This window comes from Caretta caretta, chromosome 1 (assembly GCF_965140235.1).
Source record: "Caretta caretta isolate rCarCar2 chromosome 1, rCarCar1.hap1, whole genome shotgun sequence".
NCBI lineage: Eukaryota > Metazoa > Chordata > Testudines > Cheloniidae > Caretta > Caretta caretta.
The window spans coordinates 123,335,407-123,362,565 of NC_134206.1; the positions used below are offsets into that span (position 1 = coordinate 123,335,407).

At 40.7% G+C, this 27,159-nt stretch overlaps 1 protein-coding gene across 1 annotated transcript in view; it reads right to left on the reverse strand.

Moving 5' to 3' along the window:
• OCA2 (OCA2 melanosomal transmembrane protein) overlaps positions 1–25,642 on the reverse strand; it is a 291,900-nt gene extending 266,258 nt beyond the window's left edge. Inside the window, exon 1 of the mRNA XM_048858880.2 lies at positions 25,366–25,642. Coding sequence (XP_048714837.1) covers positions 25,366–25,637 — 272 coding nt within the window. The 5' untranslated portion in view covers positions 25,638–25,642. The remainder of the gene's footprint in view (positions 1–25,365) is intronic.
• Positions 25,643–27,159: the final 1,517 nt, after the last annotated feature.

Sequence of the window (27,159 nt, forward strand, 5' to 3'; positions counted from 1 at the left end):
GCAGAGATGCACTTTTCAGACTTTTTTATGGGACTTTCCCCCAAATAAGTAATTATTGATGATTTACAGTAAAATTACCTTTCATGGGGACTCTGCTCAATCTCCACAGACACAAGTAGTCTTCCTTGTGCAACAGGCAAGCTGTGGCTTTCTGATTCCAGTGAAGTTATGAATAAAAAAACTCACTCAATGAGGGCTTGTCTAGATGAACAACTGGTATGCGGCACACTGGGGTGTGAGTCTACAGCACACTAGCCTGCCGCACACTAGTTGCCCATGTGGGCCCTGCTACCATGCACTAAAACTTAACCTACTACACTTTAATCTACTCCAGTTAATATGTGGCTGGCTACTGCACTGTAGATTTGCCCCGGAGCTTGCTGTGCATTAACTATTTGCCTAGCAAACCTCAACCTTCCAGCCATGACAGGCTAAGGGTCATAAAAAAGACTAAGTTATGATTCCTGGAGGAAGACTCTGACACCAGGGAAAAGGCATAAAGTCTTCTAAAGAGCAACATTAGAAATGGAAAAGTGATTTCCTTAAGCTTCCTCCTGGAATATAAACATACCTTATTGAATAAGATAGTTAAGTGAAAATGGAGGGGAATCATGAGAGAAAAAGCCCAGTCATGTACAACAGCTATTAATTATTATGAGGGCTGTCTATTAATCAAAGTTAACTCATGCAATTAACTCAAAAAAATTAATTGCGATTTTAAAAATTAACCGCCGTTTTAATCACACTGTTAAACAATAGAATACCAGTTGAAATTTATTAAATATTTTGGATATTTTTCTACATTTTCATATATATTGTGTTGTGTTGTAATTGAAATCAAAGCGTATATTATTTTTATTACAAATATTTGCATTGTAAAAATGATAAACAAAAGAAATTGTATTTTCAGTTCACCTCATACACATACTGTAGTGCAATCTCTTTGTCATGAAAGTGCAACTTACAAATGTAGATTTTTGTTACATAACTGCACTCAAAAACAAAACAATGTAAAACTTCAGAGTCTACAAGTCCACTCAGTCCTACTTCTTGTTCAGCCAATCGCTAAGACAAACAACTTTCTTTACATATACAGGAGATAATGCTGCCCACTTCTTGTTTACAATGTCACGAGAAAGTGAGAACAGGCATTTGCATGGCACTTTTGTAGCCGGCATTGCAAGGCATTTATGGGCCGGATATGCTAAACATTTTTATGCCCCTTCATGCTTCAGCCACCGTTCCAGAGAACATGCTTCCATGCCTACGACGCGCGTTAAAAAATAATTTGTTAATTAAATTTGTGACTGAACTCCTTGGGGGGAGAATTGTATGTTCCCTGCTCTGTTTTACTCGCATTCTGCCATGTATTTCATGTTACAGCAGTCTAGGAGGATGACCCAGCACATGTTGTTCATTTTAAGAACACTTTCACTGCAGACTTCACAAAACGCAAAGAAGGTACCAATGTGAGATTTCTAAAGATAGCGACTGCACTCGACCCAAAGTTTAAGAATCTAAAGTGCCTTCCAAAATCTGAGAGGGACAAGGTGTGGAGCACGCTTTCGGAAGTCTTAAAAGCAGGGCTGCGGAGCTGTGCTCCAGCTCCAGGCAAAAACCTGCCTGCTCCACTGCTCCAGAGCTGGTCCACAGGCTCCGCTCCAAAGCCCTGCTTAAAAGAGCAACACTCTGATGCGGAAACGACAGAACCCGAACCACCAAAGCAGAAAATCCACCTTCTGCCCGTGGCATCTGACTCAGCTAATGAAAATGAACATGTATCAGTCCGCACTGCTTTGGATTGTTATCAGGCAGAACCCATCATGAGCACAGATGCATGTTCTCTGGGTGGTTGAAGCCTGAAGGGAAACATGAATCTTTAGCGCATCTGGCATGTAAATATCTTGCGATGCCGGCTACAACAGTGCCACGAGAAAGCCTGTTTTCACTTTCAGGTGATATGGTAAACGAGAAGCGGGCAGCATTATCTCCTGCAAATGTAAACAAACTTGTTTGTCTGAGCAATTGGCTGAACAAGAAGTAGGACTGAGTGGACCTGTAGGCTCTGAAGTTTTACGTTGTTTTGTTTTTGAGTGCAGTTATGTAACCAAAAAAAAAAATCTACATTTGTAAGTTGCACTTTCACGACAAGGAGATTGTACTGTAGTAGTGCCAAGAAGCCCCAATTGAGATCAGAGCCCTGTTGTGCTGTGCAATGTACATACACGAGAAAAGACATTACCCCTGCCCCACCAGTGTTACCATAAGACAAAACTTCTGTACATAGTAGTTTAGTTAAACAAGGCCTATCCAGGAAACATCTGCTGACCTGCCCATGCAGCAGCAGGGAGACCAAGTGAGACATGCCACAGTTAAAAATGTCAGAGGTTTGCTGCTGACTAAGCAAGGGATTCCGTGACAAGAGATCTGCAGAAACGTATGACAGTGCAAGCTTCTTTATAATTTTATTCTGCTAATGTGGCAGAAGGTTCCAGCCTGCTGCACAAAGAATAGAAGGACACTGAACGGAGCAGCAGATTCTAACACTGCAATACATTACAGCAGCCTGCAGATTGTGGTTATGTTGAGAAGAAGCAAAAGAGAAAAAAAATCTCTTCTATTGGGCCCATAATGAAAGAGGCACATTTAGGTACAGTAATAGCTTGGACAGAGTGGCTTAGTGGAATATATATTTCACAAGAACAAATACCATATAATAATTTTATATTTAAAAAGAAAAAGAAGAAAAACTTTCTAGGAGATACAGTGCCTGAACAACCTAGTTAGTCTATAAGAAATTCAGCATTTCATAGTGCTTTGAAAGCATTTTAATCAGGCATTGTATCAAAAGACTGGACCCTTAGTATGTGTTGAATCAGTTACACAGTTACCTGGTTGTAAACTCCTAAGCATCAAAGGTTCAATGATCTTAAGTCAACCCCACCTCAGAAAGGAGTATAATATGTATTTCATATTGCCTTCTGAAAACAGAGCACAAATAAGACCATTGTTTAGCAGTAAAGTATATCCCTCACAGATCGATCGCATAAAACAGTCAGTTCAAACTAGTCCAGAGATGAACAACAACAGTGGACTGCCAAACAGACTTGGGCAGGAAACTGTTTTCCCATCCTGCACAAATCTGAGACCTGGGGTCAAATCCCTGCTCTGCCTAATCAGATTCTGGGTTTCCCAAATCAGCCACAGCAAGGACTTAAACCCTGGCCTCCCACATCACAGTTGAGTACATTGGCTATTCTGTGGTGGGTATCTCTCAATCTCTCCTGTTGGAGGTGTTCCACTTGTATCAATAATTATATTCATTGGCCCATAGAGCAAGATAGACTCTATAGCCCAGTGGTTATGGCACTCATTTGGGATATGGGAGACCTGAGTTCAAGTGACTGATTTGGAGATCCCAGAACCCATTCAGACATTTGAACCCAGTTACCTTACATGAGTGCTCTACTCATGAGGCTATTCTCCCCTCCCCCCCCCACACCCCCCCTCCCATATATAACTTGCAGGACTGGGGTCCTAGAGAATAGCAAAATACCAGCATCTGAGCATTTAAATAGAATAGATTATGAAATATAGAAAAACTGGTTTAAAATAAAGAAAAGGTAACTAGGAGAAACAGAGACCCATAAATAAAATGGAAGGCATATCCAAACAAAAAATTTTCATTTTTATTATTTTAAGATACATATCTAATAAGGCAGTCAAGTAAGACCAGTGAAGGTACTAAATCTACAAGAATTGCTGCCCCTCACCCCTTGAGAGCATCAGCAAAATCACAGGCAAGAGAAAAAAACGTTCTTATCCACATTAAATGAATGAGTATTATTGCCAAGTGTTGAAAGACCAGGTTATGCAACAACAGAAAAGCACTAAACTGAGTAACAAAACTAAAGGACTGTTAATTTAGGATGAGATTTTCTAAAGCATCAGATAGTTAGAAGTACAAATCCCACTGACTTGTGCTCCTCACTTCCTTAGGAGCTTTTGCAAATCCCATTCTTAGTTGTTATTCACTTATTCATATAGGGCTTGATCCTGCTTCCATTGAAGTCAATGGCAAAACATGCTAATTTCTATGGGGAAAGGATTGGGCTCATTGTGAGCCTTGCTACTGTTAATGAAGGAGTGGTTGTCACAGGAATTGGGGTGCAATTCAGACCACTGTGGGTTTGCGTCACCTCTTTCCCTGTAACCCTGAGAGCTTCACAATTCCTTGCTACTGTAGCTCCCAGCCTGGGATGTTCACAGTCAGCAACCAGCATGCAGGTCACACCCTGAGCATGTTTGTGCTACGCAGCTAGCCTTGGTTCAGCAGCTCTAACCCCAGAAGCTTGTCTACAGCCCCACAGTGGCTTCCATCAGCCTTGTTACAACTATCAAGGTGACCCCAACACACTCCCAGTCCTGAATTTTCCCAAAACCATGTTCTGTACCATACCCAGCCCTCTCCTGGGCAGCTCAGAGAAATAATATGGTTCATTTGTTCCGCTGTCTAGAGACACAAAAATACATCACACCTTATTAACTTAACTGGGGAAAATACACCCTTCCGTTTAAACACAGCAGAGTTGCTTTACATTAATAGTAAAACAAGCTTATTAACAAAAGCAGATAGAGTAAGTGTTGTCAAGTAAAAGGAATAAAGTTAAAAGAGTTACAAGCCAATAGAATTGAACACACACATCTAAAAGTCTTACATTTAATTTAGCAAGAAACAGGCTTTGTTCAAGATTGTCACCTATATTCAGTTCCTAGAGATTTCTAGAGAATTCAGTTTCTAGAGATTTGAAGGACTCATCCTTCTCAACTTCTAAGAGCTCTGTTCCCTAGTGGATGTCTAGTGATGGATGTCAAAGGTGGCATCTGTCCTTGCTTATATCTTCCAAAGTTCAATGACTTTGTTTAAAGAGGCAGAATGACCTTATGCTATTCTTCCCTTCCTGTGGGCTTCCCATTCCTTTGCTGATTTGTATGTAAAATGGGGCTTCCATTGTTTTTGGTCACACCTTGTCTAATCTCATTGGAGACAGGTAAATAGCTGCCTTCTTTCCTGTCTGGGAGGGAACCTGTTTCTCCCTGTTTGGCCACAGACTTTAAAGCATAATATAATTAAATATCCCTATTTCCTCAGGTAGTGTTAATACACACATTTCATAATTATATTAATCACCAGTGTGTAATTAGCTTTCAGAAAAGACCACACTCGATACATTTTTATAATACAGTAATAATGTGTGCAGTCAGTTGATTCAATTGCTTGTCACTTGAGGTTCAGCCCCTATCTTCACAGACCAGTAAACTTTTGAAAAGGATTCTTCTGAGGGTTACAGCTTGAATCAATTTTACTTTGAGAGGTAAGGAAGGTAACGTGGACCTTGGTGGTGAAGGAAGCTCCATGGTCTTCCTCTGCTTGACTTCAATGGAGCTTCTCTATTTTACACTAGCTAAGGATCTGGTCCTAGTATTTCAGAGTTAGAAATAGTCTTGGCTATTTGCTTCAAAAAAAAATGTAATCTATATTGTGTTTTTGTATGTAATGTGAAAACTAGCCACACTTCTTTCTGCACGAAATCCGGGATAGTCTGTCTTCTAACTAAACAGATTAGAAAGAATATTTCTGAATTTATAATCCTCTTCAATACCGGTATACAACTATGAACAGATTTGTAAAGGCAACTTTCTGCGTGCGTGTTGCTATTTAACCTGTGATCAAAGGAGGAATTCCCAACAAGCTGATTTTAAGAATTTCACTGTGAAAATGCCATCCTTCACTATAACTCCAGCTACCTTGCACTGGGGCACAAAGACTGCATTTTTCTATGTGCCAAGTAGACATGAGATGAAGATGCTGTTAGAACATGTTCCTATGTTCTAAATGCATAAATCACATTGTGTTACTTTTACACAGAATACTTGTCTTATTGATCAGAGCTGAAAAGCACCTATGCTACATTCAGTAACTAAATGGAAATCAATTCTGAACAGTCTAAGTTTTCTGTATACGAAGGAGTTTTTAAAAAAACACTTATTAGCAGTACTCTGGACTTTTACATCGGAGTAAAATTGTATATTTTCTGTAATATTGAAGCATACCTTATATATTCTACATTTAAAAACAGTTCACCAGACAATAGAAACTGTTCCATTTTCACTTTTTCTTTGGATTTACCATTCGTTTTATCAGACATATTTATTAAAATCCGGTTCATGCTTTTCACTCTAAGAGGTTTACATGATGAAACAGCTGTCAATAAATCCCAAAGAGGATTGAAGCTCACATGTCACTGGCATGACTGAGGAGGTAAAGTTGCTCCTATCACTCACTCCTAGAGATTAAAGTCGGGTATATCTGAGGCTGCTTCTTTTTTTAAAAAGTAGCAGGGGGAAAAATCACATTATATAAAAGTACAATAGTGGGCGGAGTAGTAGTTGTAAAACGTTGATTTACAATATGCAGGCAAGCATATTCATTCTGGCTTACATATCCTACAGTAGGCTTATCTACTGCATAACAGATCCTACTCCAAAGACAAATTTAATGCCTCACCACACACACAAATTCAGTCAAATTGTCAGTATGGGTGTGTTACATACAGACTTCCATGCAAAAACAGCACCAGAGCTTCATTTCATACTATAGCATCCCAGAAATAACAATGACACTATGAATGGTATGCCAGATGGACCCTGCTTTCTATTCATACTACTTGGGGAGGGAGAGGGAATAGCTCATTAACCGCTAGTGAAACCATCAGCCTCTCCCAGCTGTTTTTGAATTACATTAAAACCACGGACAAGTCAGCTTCTTTTGCCACATCTCTCTAAACTGCGAGTTACCGTAACTATTTACATTAGCAATAACTCTCCCTATTTCACTCTTGGGAAGATGAACTAGTTGTTACCTATCAGTAACAAACCACAGATTGGACCTATTGGGAATTATTGTTTACATAAACTACTTCATCTTAACAGGTCTGTACATCAGAAGTAAAATCGCTGTACTTCACTTGGCAGAAATACAGAGTGTAGAAGATATGTGCAAAGAAATAGTGATCAAACTAATGAAACCAGAACCCACCCACCCCACTTCTGACTCTGACAAGACTGGCCCCCATTCACACTATGGTCACTGATTGATTCATGGGCTACTGTGGATCAGGTTCCACATGGCCACTGTTGACCCATCTGCATAATTGATTCCAAGTTGCCCATGCAAGCCCATTAGTACATGCTAAACAGAGAACCGCTCGCTTGGGCACTGGCAGTAAGCATTTCAGTGCCTCATTCAGCCGCTTTAGCTGCATTTCAGAGAATAAATCACTTGAACTCCTTATGAGTCGTAGTGTTAAAAAAAACAGAAAAATCACAATTCATAGTGACTATTTTTTTTAAATGTGTAGGCTAATTTCATCTGCACCTGTCTATTCATCAACTGCTATGTTCAGTTTAACATGGATTGCATACCCATCAATCCTTAAAAACATGATCGTTATTCTGGGAACTTATGTTATGCTAAGAAATTTACTAGCTACAGAATGATTTTCAGTGCACCTAATGTGAGGGTGCACACCCATTTGCAGTGAGATCTGACATTTTACTAGGCCCAGGGGAAGTGACATTTTAGTGTTCAATGATTGCATGTTGGAACGGATGTCTCTTTCAAGAGAGCTGTCCACTAGAATATCTGCTTATAACTGCATGACAAGTTAAAAAGGGGAGATATGAAAGATATCTATCTTTATACACCCACACATATCTGCTAGTTTTGAGAAAGGTGAAGTTCCCCAGTGCTGTTCATAACCTGCTCTTCATTTCCGCTGGGATTTGGAAAAAGAATCCACTGAAAAGCAGAAAGGAGTCAATACGGCAAGGTGCAGAACACTTCCACTGAGGAACAGAGGGCCATCAATTCCTACAAACTACTTTTAAGGACAGGAGGTACTCACTTCTAATGGTGTTGGCCTCTTGCTCTCCTGCCTATTCCAGTTTGAAGGGAGTTATGCCATTTTACACTGGCTGAGGATCTGACCCATTGAGAAGGCTGTTTACAATTGTTGCTTTAGCTCGCTTTCCACTATTTCACTCCTGGATCCACATCAGTATGGTTTCTGCCCACTTCACTGCTCTGCAACTGCTCTCAGAGTCTCCTGCAGCCTCTTCCTAGACAAATGCCAGGGTCTATGCTCATCCTTTCACAGTGTTGATCACTCTCTCTTTCTAGCTATTCGGTCCTCACTCAACTTTCAAGGTTCCATCCTCTCCTGGTTCTCCTCCTACCTCTCTAACCCTCCCTTCTGTGTCCCTTTCAGCCGATCCTCCTCTACCTCACTTCCCTGCTTACACGGGAATTCCCTATATTTGATCCTGGGCTCTCTCCTCTTTTACATCTACACTCACCTAAATCAACACTACACTATGCTACACTAACACCAACTGAGAATCTCACCCTCACGCGATCTCAGAAATAACATAGCCCAAGATTAAAATCTAATATTTCCTTCCAGGTCCCCTCACTAGCTTCTTTCTCAACTACTCTTGGCAGCATCTCCATGCCTCCAGTTATGCAATCCTCTAACCCTTAGGGTCATCTTCAGCTACTTCCTCTCCTCCTTCCCCACCACAACCAGGCCACAACTAAAACCTGTCACATCTCCTTTTACATCTCTAAACATTGACCTACCTGCAAAATCCCTAGTCCCTGCACTGTTCATCTTCCACCTTGACAAGTCTATTCTCTTTCTCTCTGGTGTCTGCAGTACTACGAACATGTGCCATCTCCTCAGGAATGAGAAAGGGATAAAGTAAGAGAAAATACAACATGAGTTCATAATAATACTTAATAGCTGGAGGAGGAGGAGAGGTAGCAGGCTGCAGGGAGTTGCAAAACGGCCAATTCAGGGTTGTGGGTCCATGTGTCTGGAAAATGTCAAGGGCCAACCACCAGGCAGCCTAATGGGAACATTTTCTCTGCACTGTAACTGGGAGGTGTAATTCCCAGCTCAGGTAGATGTACACATACTGGTTCTGCTCAATTTAGCATGCTAAAAATAGCAGTATGGCCATGGTGGCAGCTCAGGCTAGCCACCCAAATATATCCCCATCTAGATCCTAGGTACGTAGTCAGGCCACTGCCCAGGCCACCACAGCCACACTAATATTTTAGTGCACTAGCTCGAGCAGAGCTAATACTCATACATCTACCTAGATTGCCCAGTCAGGGTAATTCCCAATCTTATTCTACAGAGATTCAATAGTAACTAGGCAATCACCAGGTAAGGTGCTTATGGGTAAAGAGCTGTTTCTATACTGTGGCTGCCGGAGAGACAGCAGTGGTCTCACTCAGCATGTTGACCAATTTAGTCTCATTTCCATGTATTCCCAGTCTGCTTGTCTGTATCCATCTGTTGTCTCGTCTTACAAAGAACTTACAATCTAAGTATGTCAGGGACCATTTTTTTGGTCTAGCACAATGGGGTCCTGGTTCACAACTGGGTAACCATAGGTGCTACAAGAATATAAATAGTCAATAGAGTGTATCACCAATGTCACACTCACTTTAAACACCAGAGGAAATCAAATGATAGCTAGTGCAGGCAACAGACCACAGGTGTACTGTGCAACCTGTGGGAAATACAACTCAGTAAATAGACAGCTGCCTTCTGCACTAGCTGCCATCTCCAGATGGTCTTAAAGCATAGACTGTGTTATAATAATCCAGCCTGGCAGTGACCAGCTATGGTGAGCTCTGTATCAGAAACAGTTCACTGAGAGTTCACAGCCCTCTTGCCAAAGAGCAAATGACGAAAAGCTCTCCTGCAAACCACTTCTACCTGAATATCCAGCCATAGCAGAGAATTGAATAAGACCACCAGGTTTTGAGGACCCAAAATAAATGACAGGCATACCCCCACAACTGAGGTGCTGATCTGGGCCTGATTTGCCACTGCCTTGCACAGTGCAGTTATTTATGTTTGTGCAAAGTAGGTACAAAATCATAGCAGACCTAACAATACTTTTCCATCACTAATTTCCATGCTTACAATTCAAACATGACAGAAATTTGGGGCTAGATCCTCTTTGCCACACCTCACCTGAGTTAATAGGCTGTACTGCTAGGTAAGTCCATCAAGGTTTGAAGACTCTATACTCCCCTCCCCAGGCCATGGAGCAGCACTGGGAACCACTCCACAACCTTCTGTGCAGTAAGCCATCGAGGCACACCTTCCCCATACCAATGAGGGGATTTTCACAGGTAGATTTACACAGGCACCAGTCCTGCCCCCTCAGTTCCCCTTAACCCCTCCCCATGCCCACCATGTTCTCTTTTGCATTGTGTGATGTCCTGTGCTGGTTTCCCTTATGCTGCTCTCCCTCAGAAAAGCCTCATTGATTCCAGTGCATTTGAGCCCTTGCACACCTACGTGAGGTGAAAGCTGGGGGTGAATGACTTGCTGTCTAGTAACTGAAATCAGTTTGACTGGCTATTATTCCAGACTTCTATTACCATATACCACTCAGAACGTTAGTATCACCACTCAAACCCATTATCCCAGGAGTGCTCTAGATGGGCATTGGTAACATTAGGGAACAAGGGGTAAAACAGTTCTATCAATAAAATGTTGCCGTGTGGGAAATTAGTGCCTAGGTGGGGCAATGGCCGTACGCTTTGCCTGGGACCAACAGCAACTCCCCAAGTTGGCCAACAAGGAGTCTGACACAGAGGAAGTCAGAAAGGAGGTTTAGCAGTACTAGCAGAAGCAAGAGGACAGCATTCTACACAGCTGGAGACACAAGGGCAGGCTGTGGCCACCAGAGAGGTGAGGACCAGGAGGAATTCCGTACAGCTAGAAGTATCCAATCAATACCAGGTCCTGAAAATGGAAACTCTGGAAGATATCTTTCAAGATCCAGCTAGTCCAAGGGAATGGAGAGCTGTGCAGGACACAATTTGTGGATGGCAGCTTGGCCCAACCTGTAAGAAAACCAAGCTTGCCCACAAAGAGACCTCCAACCACCTGAGGAAGACAGACAATCCTTTTGGGGGATTCAATACTACAAATAATTGAGAGAACAGTCTGCAAGGGACAGGCAGACAACAGGACGGTGTGCTGTCTTCCTGGATCCAAGGCACAAGACATCACTCTGAGACTGCATAGGCTTCTAAAGTTGATGGGCAAGGATCCATTGGAGATGGTTCAGATTGCCGCTTACGACACTGGGTCACAAGGTATATTACAGATAATAGATGACTTCAGGGAACTCAGAAGTGTGCTGAAGAATGTCCAAGCAATCTATCCCATGAGCTAAGGATGACAGAAGGCAGAAGATTCTAGAAGTGAATGTCTTGGTAGGTAAGTGGAGGAGAGTTTTAGTTGTGTGGAGCATTGGTCCATTTTCTGTGAGGAGAGATGGCTGTATAATTTGGATGGACTTCACCTCTGTAGAAGAGGAACAAATTTCCTCAGGGACAGGCTGACTAGAGTACTCAGGAGGGCATTAAGCTAATAACAAAAGTGGAGGTGTAAAAAAAAGGGAAGATATGAGCACAGATTTAGCACAAAATCGAGATGTTAAGAATAAAATTAACCAAGGAACCAAAGGACATGAAGAAAAGAAATTCCTGAATTGCCTATACACCAATGTTAGGAACCTAGGTAACAAACAAGAGGAACTGGAATTGCTCATTTATGAGCATAAATTCAATCTAGTTGGTATAACTGAAACCTTGTGGGATGGTTTGCGTGATTGGATTGTTAAAATCAATGGTTATAACATATTTAGGAAGGATTCAGTAAGCAAAAGGGGAAGGGGTGTGGCACTCTATGTCAAAAATGGCATTTCCTATGTCTGTGTCACGGATAACTCAGAAAAAATTATCCTGAATGTTTATGGATCAATGTCCTAACAGGTAAAGCATAAGATGGGGTGTTAGTTGGTGTCTGCTACAGAGTATCAAATCACACTAGGGAAAAGGATGAGCACCATCCTAAACATCTATCTATAATGTGTTGGAAAATAAGCTTTGTGGACATGGGGGACTTCAATTTGAATGACACATGCTGGAGGGCTCATGCTGCCAGAAATAAAACATCTTGGAATTTCCCAATATAATAGATGACAATTTCCTAATGCAAAAAATGTTGCATCCAACACAGAGGGAATTCTATATTAGATACCATTTTGACAGATAAAGAGGAACTGATCACAGAACTAAAAAGTAATGGTAGCTTAGGTACAAGTGATCATGACTTGATCTCATTTATAATGTACAAACGAAATAAAATCCAAACTACTGATATATGTACTTGGTGATTTACAAGCGCGGAAAAAAAAAGAGCCATATCAGCTGGAAGGAAGACTTTAATCAGAAAAATGTGAATGATAATTGGGAATTGTTTAAGAACATTTTACTAGATGCCCAGAAACTCACAATCAAAGACGACGGTCATAGTGGTTAAAAAAAATCAACCTCGTTTGGAGAGGAAGTGAAGAAAGCTATAAAAAATGGAAGAAAGGGGAAGTTATTAGTAATGAATATGAAACAGAAGCTATGAATTGTAGAATACTGATAAAGGAAGCAAAGGGAAACAAAGAGAAATCTATGGCCAGCAGAGTTAAGGACAATAAGAAGGCGTTTCTTAAGTATAAAAGGAACAAAAATAATCCTAACAATGGTATTGATCCATTACTAGATAGAAATGGTAGAATTACCATACTAATGTATAAAAGGCAGAAGTGTTCAATAAATACTTTTGTTTTGTATTTAGGCAGAAATAGATGTAGTCATATCATACAATAACACTCTTTCTATTCCACTAGTACCCTGGGAGGATGTTAAAGAGCAGCTATTAAAGTTAGACTTTTTTTAAATCAGCAGTTCCAGATAATTTGCATCCAAGAGTTTTTAAAAATGTGGCTGCAGAGCACACTGGACATTAATGTTGATTCTCAATAAGTTTGGAAAACCGGAGAAGTTCCAGAATACTGGAAGAAAACTAATGATGTTCCAATATTTAAACAGGATGCAAGATAGTTATAGGCCTATCAGTCTGACATCAATCCTAGGCAAGATAGTGGAGCAGCTGATATGGGACTCAATTAATAACAAATTAAATAATAAAAGGAGTACTTGTGGCACCTTAGAGACTAACCAATTTATTTGAGCATAAGTTTTCGTGAGCTACAGCTCACTTCATCGGATGCATACTGTGGAAAGTGTAGAAGATCTTTTTATACACACAAAGCATGAAAAAATACCTCCCCCACCCCACTCTCCTGCTGGTAATAGCTTATCTAAAGTGATCACTCTCCTTAAATAATAAATAAATAATAAATACCAATCAACATGAGTTTATGGAAAATAGATCCTGTCAAACTAACTTGATTTTTATGAGATTACATCAAGTTTGGCTGATAAAGGGAATAGTGTTGATGTAAGATACTTAGACTTCTGTAAGTACCATTTGACTTGGTACTACAAAACAGACACTGATTTAAAAAAACTAGATTGAAACAAAATTAACATAGCACACATTAAATGGATTAAAAACTGACTAACCGATAGGTCTCCAAATGTAATTATAAACAGGGAAACATCATTGAATGGGTATGTTTCTTGTGGAGTCCTACAGGGGTCATTTCTTGGTCTTACACTATTTAACATTTTTATCAATGACCTGTAAGAAAATATAAAATAATCACTGATAAATTTTGAAGATGACACAAAGACTGGGGGAGTGATAAATAATGAAGACGACAGGTCAGGTCACTGAAACAGAGTGATCCGGATTGCTTAGTAACCTCGGCGCAAGCAAACAATATACATCTAGGAACAAAGAATGTAGGCCATACATAGAGGATGGGGGGACTCTATCTGGAGAAGCTGTAACTCTGAAAAAGATTTGGGTGCCATGTGGATACTCAACAGCTGCAAGTGCAACCTTGTGGCCAAAATGTCTAATTCATCCTTGGATGCATAAACAGGGGACTCTTGAGTAGAAGGAAAGAGTTTATTTTAGCTCTGGTTTTGGCACTATTTCAACAGCTGCTGGAATATATTCTAGTGCCCACAATTATCAGAAAGCTGATAAATTGGAGAGGGTTGAGAGAAGAGCCACCAGAATGATCAAAGGATTAAAAAAACATGCCATATAGTGATAGACTCAATGAACTTAATCTGTTTCACTTAACAAAAAGAAAAGGACTTGATCAGAGTTTATAAGTATCTACACGAGGGGAACAAATATTTGGTAATGGGGTCTTCAGTCTAGCAGACAAAGGTATAATAAGGTCCACTGGCTGGAAACTGAAGCTAGATAAATTCAGACTGAAAATAAGATGTAAATTTTTACTAGTGAAGGTAATTAAATCACTGGACCAATTTACTAAGGTTCATGGTGGATTCTCCATCACCAGCAATTTTTAAATCAAGATTGGATGTTTTTCTACAAGACATGCTCTAGGAATTATTTTGGGGAAGTTCTATGGCCTCTGTTAGACAGGAGGCCAGAGTAGATGATCATAATGGTCCCTTCTGGCCTTGGAATCTATTCATCTAAATTGGCTAATGTAAATCCAAGAAATGGCTTATTTATCAGCTGTAATTGCCTGCATACAGTTTATTTCTTTTAGAAGTTTGATTGCCTGGTTGGATTAACTCTTTGACCTTATAATGTAAAAAAATGTTGTCAACATTAAAAGCTTCCTACACTTAAAGAAAGGTTTACATGATGAAATAGCTGTCATACCCCAAAGCAGATTGAAGCTCATATGTCACTGGCATCTTTCCATAATTGGCCTTGGAGGCCTAATTAAGAAGACCTCAAAACAACCACATTGACAACAATTAGGAAAACAGTAGCAGTGTGCAAAACTCAGCCATTTTCTACCATTTCTCAGGCATTCATGTAAAATAATGTTTCAGTTTTGATCCTTGTAGATTCAAAACTGCTCTGAATTTAGCTTTGAATTTTGGGTTCAGACTAAACCTTGACAGTGGAAAAAAAGAATTTGTAAATATTCATTTGAATAAAAGCCCTAAATTCACTTCGAGAGTATTTGTAGCCCCTCTTATTCACTATACACAAACATTCACACTAGTGACATTTTATTTGCAAAAATGTCTCATCAGAAAATGGATTCTCGGAAGTATTCTCTGGAAGTGTGGCTATATTTATGTCTCTAAAAGGTCATTATGGGTTTTCCTCAGCAAGGCAGGGAACAGAAGCAATAACGTGATCCATTGTGAACAATAAATTAATAAGCAGAATCAAAGATCAGAACAATAGTTCTGATAAACGATGCACAAGCAATAATGAAATATGTTCAAATAAATCATTCATTGAAGATTTCAAACAACAAAGAAACTTATAAAAATTGAGATCTGTTTTTGGATCTTTCATTAACAAATAAAGGTGCTAAATTCATCAAATAAATTGTCTGCTGTTTGCTCAGCTGTAATTCAAATGAACCCAAAATGCCATGGGCTCTCCCTCAATTAATCCATAAAGTCACTTTCCTGCACTTCTTCAAATACCTCTTCAAGATATACTGTGATGCCAATGGGAAACTGGCAACTTATAACAGGGTAGATAGGCAATAGGAACTTCTGATATTAATTAGGGCTGTCGACTAATCGCAGTTAACTCACGCGATTAACTCTAAAAAATTTATCACAATTAAAAACATCAATCAGGATTAATCACAGTTTTAATCACACTGTTAAACAATACCAATTAAAATATATTAAATATTTTGGATGTTTTTATATATTTTCATATATATTGTATTCTGTGTTGTAATTGAAATCAAAGTGTATATTATTTTTATTACAAATATTTGCACTGTAAAAATGATAAAAGAAATAGTTTTCAATTCACCTCGTACAAGTACTGTAGTGCACTTTCTTTGTCATGAAAGTGCAACTTACAAATGTAGATTTTGTTACATAACTCCACTCAAAAACAAAACAATGTAAAACCTCAGAGCCAACAAGTCCACTCAGTCCTACTTCTTGTTCAGCCAATTGCTAAGACAAACAACTTTGTTTACATTTACAGGAGATAATTCTTCTGGCTTCTTATTTACAGTGTCATCAGCAAGTGAGAACAGACATTTGCATAGCACTTTTGTAGCCAGCATTGCAGGGTATTTATGTGCCCGATATGCTAAACATTCATATGCCCATCATGAATGCCCAACATTCATGCTTCAGCCACCATTCCAGAGGACATGCTTCCTTGCTGATGACGCTCATTAAATAAATAATGCATTAATTACATTTGTGACTGAACTCTTTGGGGGAGAATTGTATGTCCCCTGCTCTGTTTTACCCGCATTCTGCCATATATTTCATGTTATAGCAGTCTTGGATGATGACCCAGAATATGTTGTCGTTTTAAGAACACTTTCACTACAGATATCACAAAACGCAAAGAAGGTACCAATTGGGTGGGAGGAGGTATTGTTTCATGGTCTCTGTGCATATACACACAGACTCTCTCTCCTGCTGGTAATAGCTCATCCAAAGTGACCACTCTCCCTACAATGTGCATGATAATCAAGGTGGGCCATTTCCAGCACAAATCCAGGTTCTCTCACCCCCCCCCCCCCCACACACACACACAAACTCACTCTCCTGCTGGCAATAGCTCATCCAAACTGACCACTCTCCTTACAATGTGCATGATAATCAAGGTGGGCCATTTCCAGCATAAATCCAAGTTTAACCAGAACGTTGGGGGGGAGGGGGGGTAGAAAAAAACAAGGGGAAATAGGCTACCTTGCATAATGACTTAGCCACTCCCAGTCTCTATTTAAGCCTAAATTAATAGTATCCAATTTGCAAATGAATTCCAATTCAGCAGTTTCTCGCTGGAGTCTGGATTTGAAAGCTGGAGGCATGTAGGTAGGAATAGCGGTCAGTAGGTTTCCGGTATAGGATGGTGTCCATGATTTCAACAATTTCCATCGCACCATCAACCTCAGCCTGGTCCAGTCCACAGAAGAGATCCACTTCCTGGACACTACAGTGCTAATAAACAATGGTCACATAAACACCACCCTATACCGGGGGGCGGAGGGTAAGAAAACCTGGATTTGTGCTGGAAATGGCCCACCTTGATTATCATACACATTTTAAAGAGAGTGGTCACTTTGGATGGGCTATTACCAGCAGGAGAGTGAGTTTGTGGGGGGGGAGGGGCGGAGGGTGAGAAAACCTGGATTTGTGCTGGAAATGGCCCAACTTGATGATCATTTTAGATAAGCTATTACCAGCAGGAGAGTGGGGTGGGAGGAGGTATTGTTTCATGGTCTCTGTGCATATAATGTCTTCTGCAGTTTCCACAGTATGCATCCGATGAAGTGAGCTGTAGCTCACGAAAGCTCATGCTCACATAAATTGGTTAGTCTCTAAGGTGCCACAAGTACTCCTTTTCTTTTCATGATAAAGAGATTGACTACAGTACTTGTATTAGGTGAATTCAAAAATACTATTTTGGGTTTTTCAGTGCAAATAATGGTAATCAAATATAAATATAAAGTGAGCACTGTACACTTTGTATTCTGTGTTGTAATTGAAATCTATATATTTGAAAATGTAGAAAACAGCCATAAATATTTAAATAGATGGTATTCTATTATTGTTTAACAGTGTGCTTAATCATGCAATTAATCACGATTAATTTTTTTAAATCGCTTGACAGCCCTAATATTAATTTATTTATATGGCCTATGTAGATAATACGTTTATTCCTGTTTCCCCCGTTCCTCCAACACCATTCCTTCTGACTGTCACTCCCACGTGTCGCATCTGGTTTTAACTAGGTGATCCTCAGGATACGGATTATCTTCAACTCCTGTTCGCACAATGGGAGCCTTACACAGTTACTACCATATCAGAAACAGGAAATAACGGTCTCAGTCACAACAGTCGTGAAAATTTTGTTGGAAAAACCAAAAATAAGCCCAAGTACTAGGTTCAGCTTCACTCAAAGAGTCCATGATCCCTGTTTCAAGAAAACCTAGGAGTGTTTCTAAAGCCTTCAGGTACTGTTACAAATATTTCACACATTTAAATGAATCTGGTAACTCCAGTATATAGCATATATTTATTTATAGATGTAAGGAATAAAGAGTGCCTACATAAAAAGTTCCAGGTGCCCTAACACATTTATGCAACTGACTAGACTTCCAATCATATAGTGATGATCACACAGATAATACAAACAATCACAGGGAGGAAAAAAAATAACTCTCAGCCAGCCAATAAATGAAAGCAATGGAAAAGCCTTTTGGACCCCACTGATCTCTCTTTCCACAAGCAAACTCTCAACCCTCCTCCAAAGCTTTATCAAATAAATGGCTATTGCAGCATGTTCAAGTTTGGGCTACATTGGACCAGAGTTATGTGGATGATGCTTTAAACCAGCAAGTAAAACACATAAATATTAGCTAGTATTGGTTAAATAACCAACAGAGAGTGTATATTTATTCCAGGGGTTCACATTGTATCTTTTATGAATGAAAACAAACTGCATAAGCTGTGAATACATCCACATTTATAACAAATGCTTAAGAGAATATTTAATACACCCAGAATAAAACTGTGTTAAACTAAATCATCATTTTGGATTTCAATTAAAACTTTTTAAGTTACTATTAATTCTCTGTATTGCAGTAGCATCTAAAAGGCACACCTGGGAATCAAATCCCATTAGTACTCTGCACCCTGTACGCACACCAGATTTCTGAAGGCTTCTACAATTCCCAGGCCATAACAGAATGGATTAACAACAAACTTCTAAATAAATCATTCTGACTGTCTTGGTTTCTGTTCCAATAGGTAGGCAACTGACATGACATATCAGAATGGTCCCTTCAGAAATGTAGGATTTCTACTCGAAAATGGCCAATTTCTGACTTGCCTTAAAAACAGATTACGTAATTACCAGGATAGCCAAAGGGAGGTTTGGCCAGCCATTACATCCAAAGCAGGAGAAAAGGGCCCAAAGTTCTATGTGAAGAAATGGCTTGTAATCAGGTTTCTTTCTGTCTTTCTCTTTTATATTCCCAGCCCCAAAATGCCCTGAGCGTTTCAGACTCAGGTCTGAATGACATCTCAAAGCGAAGAGACATGCCTAGTACAATTCTGACTATGTCTTCTTTCTGATTAATTCAGATTTGGCCTTTGGGGCCTAATAAGCCCACAGCTGTAGGCCTCCTCTTCTGCCTCCCAAGTTGAGATATGTATAGGAGAATTTCAGCTTTATGTACAAAAACAGCAAGTCTTTAGCCCTTTTCCTGTGAAGGTAGCCTAATCTGCCATTCATGCTACTGAGATGCCTCTTCTTATGGCCAGAGGTGACAACTGGTGCTCAGCAGAGGCACCTGGAAAGGAACTTGTCGTGACTGTAGTGCCATCCACCAGTGGCAGCCTGGACAGTAGTTCCAACAGACTGGGCTAGATTCACCACTTAATAAGAAAAGGAATTCTAGTGGCACCTTAGAGACTAAGGTACCACTAGTACTCCTTTTCTTTTTGCGAATATAGGCTAACACGGCTGCTACTCTGAAACCACTTAATAAGATGAATTTATGGCTGCTTCACATCACTGAAGCAGTGCAAAGCAGTCAGAGTATATCAATCAGTGAACCTGGCCTCTAGACTTTTCATCATTTATTTTTTGTGATGTCATGGAACTGAAGGCTAAACGCTGACTTCAGACATGTGCTTGCAACTTGACTCCAATAGGAGATGTGCCTGAATATATGAGAGCAGAATTCTGGTACAGAAATCATTTCTATAGGTCCAGTGCAACCCGAAGAACTAAAATGACTATGCTTTTAACATATTCATGTATATTAGTAGAGTATCTTCAAAGCAAAGTCATATGTTTACAGTACCACATATTACAACCAAAGTATGTGTGATAACTGTTGAATCAGTGAGACGACACACAACCCTTAAGAACATAAGAAACATTATATCAGATCAGACCTCTGTTCAATTTAATGAAGTCCAGTACACTGCTTCTGAAAGTAGAAAATACCGGATACTTCAGAGAAATATATAAGAAGCCCAGAAGTACAAAATTATGAAATTGCCCATAATGGAAATTTCCTCCTAACCCTTTCAGTTAGTAGTTGGTTTATGAGCTGGAGCATTTTATATCCCTAATTTTTTTTAAATCCTGTAGAATATAACTGTTGATGCTACAGACAGCATATCCTGACCTTTCGATGGTGACCACCTTTTACCACAATCATCATGACTTTGGAGGAATAGGGGTAGATGGAGAAAGGGGAAAATGGAACTAGTTGCAAAAGAACCAGAAATGCATAATGAGGTCTGTTTCTTATGCCAACTTGTGGATGATGGGTTATTTAAGAATGCAAAGCTCAGAAAGGAGATGGTTTCTGTGCAGGATATTAGGAGAAAGTGTAAGTTAAATGAACTGGGTCAGCACAGGGTTCCCATTTTGTTACTAGAAGGAAAAAACCTGGCTCTTCTTAATGTCAGGAGTCAGATCCTCAGTTCCTGTAAGTCAGTGTAACTTCACTGAAGTCAATGAGGCTAACTGACTGATACCAGCTGAGGATCGGGTCCCCGGCCTTCAAGTCCTTTCTACATCTCTTTTGTCCTGAAAGAGAATTGACAAAACTACCGAGACTTTGGTGGAGATCTCTGGCATGGATTCTGAGCTCCATTACCAGTGGTAGCAAAACTGAGACCAAGGTTTCAGAAATCAAGGTTTAGCCTTTCCCAGAAGAGGCTCTGGCGCCAAACTCTGAAGAGGAGTAATAAGGAAAGTTGCCATGCTAGGGTCCACCAACAAGACGGCAACAAAAATAGCCCATGGGTACCAACAGAGGCACCAACGCTAACATCAATTCCTCATTCCTATCAACATGGGAGGGAGTATCAACAGATGTTGATGCCAACACATACACAGTCCTCCATGTCAGGGAGACAGACACGTAGGTATCACATGAGCTGATTTTAACACTGAAGAGCTGCTGGGCAAGAAACTCCGTGCTCTGCCTCCCTTTCTTTCTCCCCCTCAATAGAGGAGAGAACAGAGGAAAACTGTGTGGTCCCTGGATTTTCTCCAGAAACACTAAGCAACGCAGGAAGCAGGTGAGAGGTCTGACCCAGAACTGGGGATGTGGGTAGAGCAGCAAGAGAGAGGAAGGAAGGAGTTAAGGGTGGGGAAGGAGAGAGAGATGATGAAGGTGTCACCTGTGCTGGCAGGGAGAAGAAAGGAAAGAAGGGTGTGAGAGTTGCAAAAAAAAAATAGTCAAAAAAGGTTGATAAATTGGAGTTCTAAAAGACCCAGTTGTGCAGCCAGGGGGCACGTGACTAATACTGAAGGAAATAAGGTGGTGATCAGAAAGGAGAACATATTGAATGAGAGATCCAAGTGGGAGCAGTGCTTAGCAAAGGTCCCAGGAGCCACCAGGGTGGTTGATCCAGGGCTGTAGGTTAAACGAGGTTAGGAAGAGGAAGAGGGAAGCAATAGAGCCAGATGGGACATCAGAGTGAAAGCTGTAGTTAGAGGATTTGATAGGTAAAATGGCAGCTCAGGCTAAAAGGACAAATCTAATGAAGACTTAACAACTGGCCTCAAACCCTTGAACAAGCGTGAGCCTGAAGTACCCAAACTGGAGGCAAAACACCCTCCATGGTATGTGTACACTACCATAGACACTGACTCCAGCCCTGGAGCACCCATGTAAAAATAATGGTGGGTACTGAGCACCCACCAGCATCCCCCCATCAGCTCCTCCACCTCCCCACAGCACCTCCTGCCTGCCGGCGGCCCCACCAATCAGTGCCTCTCCCTCCCCCTCCACAGCACCTCCTGCCCTCCGCGATCAGTTGTTCCACAGCTTGCAGGAGGTGCTGGGGGGGCGGGGAAGGAGCGAGTGCAGGGTATGCAGAACGGGGTGGGAAGAGGCGGGGTGGGGGGGAGTCTTGGGGGAAGTGAAGTGGGGGCAGGACCTGGGGCGGAGCACACCTGGCACTTTTGAAAGTCGGCACCTCAGCACGCTACAGCAATGAAGGGCAAATGCAAAAGATGGCTCATTGACATCCACCTCCCAAAAATAAAATTGGCCAGTTAATTTAAGAACAATTTCTTAAAGTTTCTTTTATTGACTGAAGTAAATCCTCAATCCTTTTAAATAGCTTCATGAAACAGCTTGCTTCAGCATACATTTGAAAAATTAGACACCCTGAGATTATTATCCTTGAAAGATAATTAACCAATTTAACTTAAATAGATACATTAAAACAAATTGCACAGATATGTCAAAGTAATGGATTCTTTCCTGCGACTAAGACCGTTTTTGTTTGTTTGTTTCCTCACCTTTTTTGATCAGTGGTACTCTTCATCTGTAAGCATCACACTAAACATCAGAAGTGACATTTTCATTACTCTGGAATTGCACGGACATATAGGTTGGAGCCCTGACCCCACAAAGACTTACTCATGTGTTTAATTTTAGCATGAGAAGTAGTCCCATTGATTTCAATGGAACTACTCAGAGGAGGAAAGTTAAGCACAAGTGTAAGTGATTGCAAGATCCAAGCCTGAATGTTCTGTTATTGCAAATATTTCACCTGAAATCATCACTTGTTCACTGTAGATTTTTGCTATCAGAAGACTGGATAAAATGTATGATAAAAAATGTGGGAGATAAAAATGCTGCAAGATTCGTTTATGATGTCAAAGGCATTTGCATGTAGAAATCTGAAATTGTGTTGGGGTGTGGGGGAAGAGAGGGCTAGAACAGCTGAGAATTTCAAGCAGACCCTTTTCCAGCACATAATACTTTATTATAAAAAGTTAGTACATAATTCTCTAATATGATACGGTGATGACATGGTAATTGCACATTGATCTCAAAAACACTCACAGTAACTACATTTTACGTAATCGGAAAATGGTTGTTACCACAAGACGTGGATTGCATTTGCAGAAAGGTGGACTCAATGATCTAATACATCTTTTTAATCTCTAATGTCTCTATCTTCTGTTGTTTTCAACTTCAAAATACCATGTTTATTAACCATGCAGTCCCTGCATGTCAGCACTATATTTACCAGCACTATTCAATACTGAAACATACAAGACTTTCAAAAGGAGCTGTTTTTGGTTCCCCGAGACACCGCAGCCCGTTTTCTCACACTTCACTTACTGTCATCATATTTCTGAAAAAGCACATCTTGACTTCCATCAGCCCAATAATAATTCCTGTTGCACTCAAAATTAAGGAGCTTTTACATTAATTGACTTTATTCCCAAACCCGTTGGGATTTTGTATAAATACTCAAAAGAAAAATATAAAAGGAGTATGAGTTGATTTTTATTAATTTATTATTATTATTGTTGTTGTTGTTGTTTTGTTATTGTAATTCTTTTCAATTGTTAAAGATTTCCACATTTCCCTCTGAAAGCTATTTTGGACAAATGATCATTGTGGCAAATTGCCGGCACTACTATGATGGGTCTCGTGCTTTCTCTTCTTGGGGGGGAAAGAAGGCGGCACAGTTCAGGGCACCGTTTCTTGCCCCCTGAACTGGGGTATTAACTGCCCCACTAGTGTCCTAGAGGAGGGGGGTGGAGAGGGAGGGACCCGGGCCCACCCTCTACTCCAGGTCCCAGCCCAGGGGCCCTAGGGATAGCGGTAAACCACTAGAATAGCGGTTCCTTCCCCTGGGCTACTTCCCTCTCCTGCCCTTCAGCTTGTGGGGCTTCCTGCCCTCCCTCTGCACAAACCAAGTGTCCCTTTACCTAGGGTCTTGGTCTTCTTAGCCCACCGCAGCACTTCTCCAAACTCCCCTCTGCTTCCCTCCAAACTGCTCTCTGCTCCAACACCAAACCACTCTGCTTCAGCTCCTCCTCTTGTCTGATTGAAGCAGGGGGGTTTTATCATGTGACTGGCTTCAGGTGCTTTAATTAATTTGTAGCAAATTTTCTTCCCCCTACAGGGAATAAGGCTCCCTTCTAATACTCTCCTGCTGCCCTCTGGCCATGCTGTATCACATGGTAAATCCCTAACTCAGCTTCTTTCCCACAGGCACATAAAGGCCCAACAAACAGGAAACAGAATAGGAAAAAAATCAGTTCTTCAAGTAAGAGCATATCTTTATATCACTGTAGAGCACCTTTTTTTTTTCCCCAAAAAGTGTTTATTTGGTCACACCTAAACATTTCATGGATTCGTGTCAGTTTCACTGAATCGTTCACTCAAAAAAGCAAAAGAGTTCCAAAGAAGTCTAAATGTTTCACTTCAACAGTTTCAAATTGAAACTTTTTTCAGTTCAAAAGTTATTTTGTTTTGAAATTTTCTGCAATTTTTTAAAATGCAAAAACATTTTTAAAAGATGCTCAAAATCTAAATGAAACATTTCATTTTGGGTGGAATGAAACACTAAAATTCTGTGGCTTGTGTTAAGAAGAATGCCAGGCTAGATTAGCACCATGGTCCCTACTAGCCTTAAATAAATCTATGTAAGAGATGTCAAGAATCCTCAGAACCACTGAAGTTTCTTGACAGCAGTTCTAAATGTCTTTCATTTCCACCCCCACTCTCACTGGGGTGCTTATTCTATTTATTTCAGGTTGGATTTTTCTACATGATAGTTGGGTCTCAGCTGCTCAGAGATTGCTACCTTCCAGAATCAAATCTCTTTAGCAAAATGAAAATGGGGGTGGAAAGTTTATACAGCCATTTGCAATATTTTGGAGTCCCCACTTTAAACATAAAAATAGAATTGCACACATTTGGGGCCTGATACTGCCACACTGGCTGCAGTGAGAGTGTAAAGAACATCTCCTAGCAGGTGCTAATGACCTCAAGTAATCAGATCCTAAATGATCATGTATGGTATTATGTTGTGCTTATTCCCAAGACTGCATTATTAGCGTCTTTTTATGTCTATAGCCCTCCTCAGCAGTGATGCAGCTTATTGCCTTGACGTAGACTTGTGAAGCAGTTTGCTAATTTGTGTGTCATTTTATCAAAACAAAGATGTTTTCTCTCTGTTGGTTAAACAAACCCATCACAAAACACACAGAGTGGTGAAGAGAACCCAGGTCTCAGATTTGTAAAACATAGCAAAATCGATGCAGAGCAACTGTAAAAGCGGATGTTAGTGCAGGAACCTGCTGAGCCAGTCACCATCTCTAGGCAATTACGACTGCTATAAATTCCTACTAAGCTTTTCACTCCATACATTATAGAAAGATGTTAAATAAAATATACTTTATCGACATTGTAAGGGAATAAAAACAACTTTCAATAAAAGAAACTGATTCAGCTTGTTCTTGCCCTTACCTCCCCTGCATGGCGAGTGGGCTGAAATCTTTCTCAAGGGGAACACAGCAATCCTGCCCTATTGCTCCATTTTGATAGGGTTTTTGTGGCTGTCCCTGAACAGACACCATTCCATGAAATTCCTTTAACAGCCGCAGCTCGTTGAAGTTGCTGGCAACTGGTTCAGCAGCCACCTTTCCAGGCAAGTTGACATGGGGTGGAGAGGATGTCTGAGTCAGCTCCATCTCTAGATTTCTAGAGATTGCTCCATCATCTTTGCTATCCAAGTACATACCTTTTTACTGGTTTTCTATCCTGAAAAGAGTGAAAACAAATCTATTAGGACCATACTGAATACACATATTTTATATTTACCCCCATGCACACATACACGTGTGTGTGTGTGTGTGTGTGTTGATATTCAGGTATTAAAATGCCATTGGACACATTATATTTATCTTGCACTTTTGACTGCCTTACCTGTACTCTGCTTGGTAATTCATCTCCAACAGAAATACTTTAACATTTGAAAACTCTGAGCAGCTTCAAAAACAGCCATCTTTTAAAATAAATACATAAAATAGCCTGCCAGACATAGCTTTCCTTCTCTTTACCAAAATGTGGAATATCCCCAAAAAACATTTTCTCCCAAATTACACTGGTTTATCATAGAGAATGAACTATATTCATTGCCACGGCAGGTTTGAGCTCTGACACTGTGACCATCAGAATGAGAAACAGGTGCCCGTACAACACCATCAGCTAGGTAGATGTGATATAGCACATACTTCTAGCCCTGGTTTTTAACCTCAGGAACACTTAAGCCCCAGTCCAGTAAGCTATTTGCATGTATCCAGTTTAATCAGCAGGAATTGTGGACCATTATGAGTGTAAGAGGGTCTCAAGGACAATTAACAACCAGATTTTCATTTCTGATCTGGCTCCTTTGTGTTGCTCATCTGACACACAGAACCCAGATTCTAACTGTAACTGGCCAACTGAGAGGTCTCCTAGCAGCAGGGTAGCTTTAGAGCCAACTCTTGTTCCAACCACTCCTCCCTTCACCATAAGAGGCATGTCAGGGACAAGAAAGGAGCTGATTGGAACTATGTTAAACCAATCCTCAACAGACAACACATTGCTGACATAAGTTAGAGCAGACCCTGAGCTGACACAGATCGGACACTGATCAGGAAGCGATAACTTTCTCCCTGAGGCTCCACCTCCCAACCCCCACTTTGTGCTGAGCTGAACTAGGACAAAGGAGAGAATCCAGCCCTCTCTGGATATGACTTCACCACAGAGTTAACTCGGGTCTTACTCAGGTATTGCCCCAACCCCCGCCTCCCATACACACACAAAACCTCTCACCTGAGTTTGGTGGTGCTTTCAATCCAGGCTAGCTGGCCTGGGTGGAGCTATAGGCTAAGGCCCAGGTGCCACTTTTACTCAGGCAGGTAACTTGCCTGCTTTACAGGGAGGACACAGGCTAAACCATTCTAATGCTGATAGTCCTCCTGTACTTTTTGACAATTCCCCCATGTCCCCAGAAGGACACATCACAATTCACTGGGAAAGAATCACAAAGCAGCTCAGCTTACTGCAACACAAAGAACCAGCAACACACATGGGTGAGCACAGCACCAGTAAGGACACAGTAACTCGCATGTGGCTTTGCAGTGAGGCTCCTCAACACCAGGGCACCAATCACCTAAGTTAACTCTGCAGAGAAAACACATCCTAGCATCCAACCCTGCAGCCTTTATAGGCACAACAGAAGTCATAGTTCGTTCATGTAAGGACCTAAGAAAAGCA